Raw genomic sequence first — 7552 nt, 5'->3', positions numbered from 1 at the left:
AACAACTACTCCTCATTGTTGCATACAATTGGCATCATCCATACCCACCCACTGTATTTATATATGTCCTTTTTTGTCAAATTTTGCGGATAAATCTATTCCATTATATTTCCTTATTTCCTTTTCAATTAGTTGGTAATCAGAGGAAGTACTAGATATACTATTCCTTCACTAATTGATTCATCAAGCTGAATGAGGGGAAAGGAGATAAATACTTGATTTTTTCTTGGTATGTATGCAAATATTACCATGAAAATTATAGGTTAGACTAGTCATAATTTTAAGAGTGGCATGGAATACAACATTATTCATCAAGTTTTATCTAAATAGCTAATTGATGGAAATGCACACTTTTGAAAGTTGACCTTCGTTACTTTGTGAATACTTTTCTGAAATGTTGCCAATATAATTATTGTTAATCGCGTGATTCTTTTAATTCCATTCACATAAAACATCGTTCTATAAGCTACACATACTCTAAAGAAAAAAGAAAAGGAGACTCTTCTAGTTATGCATGTGTATCAAGGATTTCAATTTCTAGCATATTTCCTTTAGTTTAATTCGTTTTGTTGGTAGTAATCTTAAAGAAATTCGAGGCCTGTGAGTGTCCGAGATTATCGTAAAGTTGGATGAGAATTTTAAGTTAGTCGTACTGGTACCGACGGTGACTACTGAGAGTTGGATTGCAATGGCCGTACGTAGCAGCAGCAGGTAGATGAAGAAAGACGGGTTCTTTTATTATGCGCTATCAAATAATGGAGTATAGCTATCTCAAATGAAATCCTACCATTGAAATTTATTGATAGAAGACAAGTTGACAGCCATCGTGGAATCGGACGCATTCTTAATATTTTCCCGTACCCTACACCTACCTTCCTTCCCAGTTCCCAAACCCGCCACGTGTCACAGTTCATAAAGGCCAAATCAAAAGGGTAGCTTAGCTAAATACTAGCAAAAGACAAAATAGAACGGCCCTGATCAGGCGCAGATCTGCACTGCGAAGCTGGGGGCAATTCTCTTCACACTGAGACTCGGTGTAGCGGCTTTGTTTGTTTCTTTGCTATAAACACACACACACTTCAACAGCACACCATGTATTTGCTTTTCACTGTTTCTGTCTTTGTCTCACTCTCTGTCTCTTTCTCTCTCTACAACCCTACCTGACTCAAATTCTCTTATTTTATCGTTTTCCCGCAGTTAGATCTCTCCGCTCCGGTGCCTAGTCGGATCCGGGCCGTCGTTTCTGGACCGGCCCATGTCCGCCCTTTGACTCGGCCCAACCCAACAAACCGCACCGCCGCTGCATCTCTCTTCCCATGGGCCAGTGCTACGGCAAGCCCAATCCCACCGCCGGTAACCACCATGACGTCGACCCAGCCGCCGCAATTGAGGCCTCCGGGGAAGCATTTCGCTCCCCGCTCCCCTCCTCCGCCGCCACCAACGGCTTCCCGTCGGTGAAGTACACGCCGGCGCGCTCGTCCTCACATGCGAGCCCATGGCCAAGCCCGTACCCTCACGGCGTGAACGCCAGCCCGTTGCCGGGGGACGGGGTGTCGCCGTCGCCGGCCAGGGGGACTACGCCGAGGAGGTTCTTCAGACGGCCGTTTCCTCCTCCGTCTCCGGCGAAGCACATAAGGGCGTCGCTGGCGAAGAGGCTGGGGCAGGGTAAGCCGAAGGAGGGGCCGATACCGGAGGATCGAGGGGCGGAGGCGGAGGCGGTGGCTGAGCAGTCTCTTGACAAGAGCTTCGGTTATGGAAAGAACTTTGGAGCTAAGTATGAGCTGGGAAACGAAGTGGGGCGAGGGCATTTTGGTCATACCTGCTCCGCCAGGGTGAAGAAGGGTGAGCTCAAAGACCAGCTTGTTGCTGTCAAAATCATTTCCAAGGCCAAGGTACTCCAATTCCTGCCCCTTTTATGTATCATCCTTCTCTTTATATATTCTCTTTTTGAGTCTTCTACTTACTTCTTGTCCTAGTTGATTCTTAATTTATTTGTTTGTTTGTCTTGGATGGTTGATTGTGATTACTTTGGACTCTTATGATGGCATTTGGACAATTCAGGTTGAATTTTGTCAGTCTTTGGTTGATCCATTGCCGGGAATCTATGACATTCCAGCCATTGTCTTTGTCCCCTTTCGTTCCTATTGGATATTGAAATAGGAACTGGTTATAAAGTTACATGGAACGGAATGAAGTCTAGAAATTCCTGCCACAGTGGTTTTCTGAAATTTTTAATTCTGTAGCCCTTGATAAGAAAGCTATGCTGTTTTCCTTGTTGCGATTGAAACTGTTGTCGTTACTTTGATTTTACTTCTGTTTTTGTTGGACTTGCATTTGTTGCATTTGTTGCTTTTGCAATTTACAACAACAAGACTTCCGTCCCATACTTTTGAAATATCTTTAGAGAATATATCTCAAAATACATTTGTTATTTGGGTTGAATAATTTGGATTTTTATGCAACTATGCTATTTTTGCTTCATCCAGTTATAAAAGTTATGACTTATGACCACAATTAGTTGAATCAACGTGTTACTTATGGCAGATGACCACGGCAATAGCAATTGAAGATGTTCGTAGAGAGGTGAAGCTATTAAAAGCTCTATCTGGCCATAAGCATCTTGTCAAATTTTATGATGCTTACGAGGATGCCAACAACGTGTACATAGTTATGGAGTATGTATTATATCTTGTACAATCTTTCTTATGTTTTCTTTGTACATATCCTTGATTAGTGGGCTAGATTGAACTATAGATAGGAAATTGGTGCTCTTATACCCATTATTTTACTGTCAATATCTGTAGTTAATTTCTGGTTTTTCTGCTTCTACTCAACTAATATTTTGATGGTGGACATGGTAGGCTTAGTAAAAGATGATAATGTAGTAGCATGCATCTTCTAGTGATGCTTATTGATTTTATTTTATTTTTTTATCAGATTGTGTGAAGGTGGGGAGCTTCTTGACCGGATTTTGTCAAGGTTAGTGTTTCATTATCTTTGTAACTTTTGATTTTCTAGGAGGTTGAGTCTTGGGAAAATGGTAGGATTGCTGCCTTGTGACCTAGTGGTCACAGGTCCATGTTGTGAAAATAGTCTTTACTTGTGGGGGTATAGGTTATTTTTACAATCCCAACACTGCAGTCCATAACTTTAGGAGCCTCATATACTAAGTTGACCTTCCTTGATATTTGCGGAATTGCGGTTTTCAACTTGGTATGACCTTTTAATTTGATTGAGGAATGTTATCCTGTATTCTAGGGGGGGAAGATATACAGAGGAGGACGCCAAGGTTATAGTTTTGCAGATTCTAAGTGTAGTTGCTTTTTGTCATCTTCAAGGTGTTGTCCACCGTGACCTAAAGCCTGAGGTTTGTGCATTTAATATTTGTTCCTATTATTTGTAATGTTAACATCAAGTTTTAGAGTCTTCTTGGACTCAGTTATATAAGGATAAAACTAAATAATGTTGCTGATAACTTGTCTGCGTTAACTTTTATAGAATTTTCTCTTCACTTCAAGGAGCGAAGATGCTGATATGAAGCTTATAGATTTTGGTCTATCTGATTTCATCAGGCCAGGTAATTATTAGATTGATTCTTAACTTTAGTATTGTCCCACGTTGTCATTATCTATAAGATTACTGCGGCCTTTCGTTCATGCATCTTTAGATGTTGATATAAAGCCAATTCTCCTAAGTTTTCCTTTCATACATGTTGATATTCATATACAGATGAACGGTTGAATGACATTGTTGGGAGTGCATATTATGTTGCACCTGAGGTCCTTCACAGGTCATATAGTCTAGAAGCAGATATATGGAGTATCGGTGTTATCACCTACATCTTACTATGTGGAAGTCGGCCTTTCTGGGCTCGAACAGAATCTGGAATTTTTCGTGCAGTGCTCAGAGCTGATCCCAACTTCGATGATCTACCCTGGCCAACTGTGTCTTCAGAGGCTAAGGACTTTGTCAAAAGGCTCTTAAACAAGGATTACAGGAAAAGAATGACCGCTGTCCAAGCACTGAGTAAGTTTTGATACACTTTAGATTATTTATGGTTGGTTTTAGATTCTGTGTAATGTTCCTTTCTTGTTATCATGATATTATAATTTGTGGAAATTGGCAAACCAGGAATAGGATATTTTTTGGTACATTGCACCAAAAGAAATATGTATGTTTTTGTATGTAAAGAATAAGAATTTGATATTATTACTACGATTTGAATATATACTTCAATGTTGACGGTTGTGGAATTTCACATCCAATTATATTCTTCCTCGGGAAGTGGGAAAAAAAGATACAATTTTAGATAACTTTTTGTTTTTCTGGTATTTCTACATTATAGAAGTGCATTTTATGTTATGGTAGACTACCACAAGATAACTCAATCGACTATACTACATGTATACCAAAGTTAGACACCAGTATAAAATACATATTGGATTACAAATATATATTGAAAATAAATTAAATCCACACATGTATTTATACACAAATACATTGGTGGCTGATTTTAGTGGCTAATTTTGGTATACGAATAGCATTTTTGTATCTCAGTTGATTCCATTTGTAATACAAGATTAGATGTACATAATGGTAGATCTAGAGACCTGTTCATTGCAAATCGACTCAGGAAACTAATCAATGCGCACTTCTGTAACTGCAGCTCACCCTTGGTTAAGGGATGACAGTCGTCCTATTCCATTAGATATATTAATTTATAAACTAGTGAAGTCATATCTTCATGCGACTCCATTCAAGCGTGCAGCAGTGAAGGTATTGTTCATTTCCTCCCGTGAATAAGCATATGCTTAGATAATCTTTTTGTTCAGTTTCAGTTGGCAAATTTTTTAAAGATAAAATTGTAAAGGAAATGTTGTTTTTATTATTATATAACCTTGACAAATTTTTGTTAACTTTTTCAATTACAAATGAAAATGGGAAAGTAAAACATGTCTGCAGTGAGTTCATGTGCACTTTTTACTGAATAAATATATATTTTTTCCAATGTGCTGTTATTAATTTATACTACTTTCTAAACAGATATAGCACATGCTTATTTCATTTTATAAATATCAAACTGAAGATTTTATTGTATTCTTTCCTGCACAGGATACTAACTAATTCTTTTCCCCTTCACGTTGTTTATACAGGCCCTTTCAAAAGCCTTGACAGAGGATGAGTTAGTTTATCTTAGAGTACAATTCAGATTGTTGGAACCAAATAGAGATGGGCATGTCTCCCTTGACAATTTCAAAATGGTTATCTACTGCTTCACTATTAACTCTGCAAGTCTCGTTATGATTGATAATGTGGAGTTATATTTGTGTGTTGTGTGTGATGATCATATCATTCAGTAATCTTGCTAGCTTCTGCATATTTTTATTTATTCCATAGATATCAACATGAACATGTACTTCGAAAGGTTGTGGTTAATTGGTCATGCATTCCTCCATCATTTCTTTAGGACTTTTTCTGTCGTTATGATTAAGTTTTTAAATTTGAAATTTACAGGCTCTTGCTCGTCATGCCACTGATGCCATGAGGGAGTCAAGGGTTCTCGAAATCATACATGCGGTGAGCTATTCCCATTGCTTTGGAATTATTGAGCACACAAGTTCCAAGCTATGCTATTCATTTTTAAACGTTTTGCCCAAACAGCAAGAGTCTTCCTGCTACCCTAATCCCATATTCATTTTCTGGGTTGAATAATAATACTGTATGTAGATGGAACCACTTGCCCATAGGAAGATGGATTTCGAAGAATTTTGTGCCGCTGCTATTAGCACTTATCAACTGGAGGCACATGATAGGTGGGAAGATATTGCCAATACTGCTTTTGAGCATTTTGAGAGAGAAGGCAACCGTGTGATATCAGTTGAAGAGTTAGCAAGAGTAAGTGGTAGCAGTTTCTTTTCGTCATATTATTCTATTTCTTTTACCTCGGTTATTATAATTTATGCTTGTCTATGTTTTTTCCTTTATCGTGTGGCTTCAGGAGTTGAATCTTGGTCCTTCAGCTTATGCCATTCTCAAAGATTGGATACGAAATACTGATGGGAAGCTCAATTTACTTGGATATACAAAATTCTTACATGGCGTGACTCTCCGGTCAAACCCAAGACACCGATGACCTTAGACCTTTGGCATATAAAGGTAGGGAGAAAAGATCTTATAGGTTTATAGGAATTTAGTTTCTTCATTTTTTGTTTCTGGATGGGTGGGGGGAAAGAACAATGTGTATAAATGAGTGTGATAGCTGATATGGTATGAGGAAAGGTCGAGTCAATATTCCTGCTCTCTGCTCTCGCCCTATTTTGCAGTTTGCAGATACTATGTTTCTACGGGTTTGAGCCCGTAGCGTGCTTATTCATTTGTTTCCGAACGTTTCTAACCAGTACAAAAAATCAAATTCCAAGCAAGTTGCATCGTCCAATATGCGCTACAAGGAGATCATCGCTCTGTTCTACTTCACTCTAATTAAAGGCGCCCCCATATCTTCCCTCACATACATTATTAGTGTTGCAGTCAACGTCAATAAGTCCACTCATTGCTCCTTAGTGAAAACAAAAAGTAAAATCAAATTATTTCTCCTTTGACTCTTTTGCAGACCACCATGCAGCCTGCTCAAGACTTGTCAGAAAGCCTCCATAAAAAGGTAGAGATCCAAAAAGATCGATCACTGCTGCTTTTCTCAGAGAACGAACTCAACTATATTCCTAACATGCTCAATAATGGGCCCAACGTTTATCAGTGAAGTGTTCACAAAATTATTTTGTAAAAGAAAAAAAATTGAAACTTAAGTCAACAAAGTAAATTACTTAAACAAACCAGATATCGAAGAAGAGATGTATATACGTCTCTTTCTTAGGACTACGCGCTTGGAACTGGCGCTACATTTATTTGGTTACAACAACAGGTTACGACACAACACTAAGAATAAAACTTAAAAAAGAGACAAAAAATTATTTTTATATCTAGTTTGATGATAAATTAAGTATTAAAAAAAGGAGCCACTCAAATAAAGATGCCTAAAACATCTTTTTTTAAAGATGTTTTTCAGTAATTAAAATTTAACATATATAATCGATTAAATCATATTATTTTTGTCAAAATTAAGCTAGATAAATTGATTTAACCGAAAAAATGGTGAATCAAATCTTGAACTGGTCTAAATTGTGTATATCTTATCTGTTAAATATAATTTTGTATTTCTATATTTCTGTTTTTAGTGTTCTGTGCAGCCCAGTTGAATAAATAAATAAATATAATCTTCCAAGGACACAAATATGAGGAGAAGAAGAATATATGATTGTATATTGTACCCACGAACTACTTCCTCAGTTACCGCAAAAACTCGTGGAGGGTAACTTATGGCTGGTCTTTTCTTTTTTACATAATTTCGAATAAATTATACAGTTTAGTTAGGGACACGTACATTTCAAACATATTTATTGACGTGTTACTATACTCTAGTTCGTCGCGCTTGATGATGGGAACCGGGGGAAGGCCATTCTATTATCTGCAGCTTTGGTACGGCATGAATATTGTT

The 7552-nt window shown here is 37.8% G+C and overlaps 1 protein-coding gene across 1 annotated transcript; it reads left to right on the top strand.

The window, feature by feature from the left end:
- On the top strand, positions 490-6422 carry LOC107646107 (CDPK-related kinase 3). The gene is made up of 12 exons (XM_016350303.2): positions 490-1094; positions 1198-1892; positions 2545-2675; positions 2938-2979; positions 3259-3367; positions 3499-3577; positions 3730-4026; positions 4667-4776; positions 5154-5261; positions 5515-5577; positions 5728-5895; positions 5999-6422. The coding sequence occupies exons 2-12, from the start codon at positions 1317-1319 to the stop codon at positions 6131-6133; spliced, it is 1818 nt and encodes a 605-aa protein (XP_016205789.1). The 5' UTR covers positions 490-1094; positions 1198-1316; the 3' UTR covers positions 6134-6422.

This window comes from Arachis ipaensis, chromosome B06, assembly GCF_000816755.2.
Source record: "Arachis ipaensis cultivar K30076 chromosome B06, Araip1.1, whole genome shotgun sequence".
Classification (NCBI taxonomy): Eukaryota; Viridiplantae; Streptophyta; class Magnoliopsida; order Fabales; family Fabaceae; genus Arachis; species Arachis ipaensis.
This window is presented reverse-complemented; position numbering and strand designations above follow the sequence as displayed.

What these genes read in the sequence shown, in the direction of transcription:
- LOC107646107 (XM_016350303.2), top strand. Translation starts at nt 1,317, where the DNA reads ATGGGCCAGTGCTACGGCAAGCCCAATCCCACCGCCGGTAACCACCAT. An exon ending in CTTGACCGGATTTTGTCAAG is followed by an intron (nt 2,980 to 3,258) that starts GTTAGTGTTTCA and finishes CCTGTATTCTAG; the next exon opens with GGGGGGAAGATATACAGAGG. An exon ending in CCCTTGACAATTTCAAAATG is followed by an intron (nt 5,262 to 5,514) that starts GTTATCTACTGC and finishes TGAAATTTACAG; the next exon opens with GCTCTTGCTCGTCATGCCAC.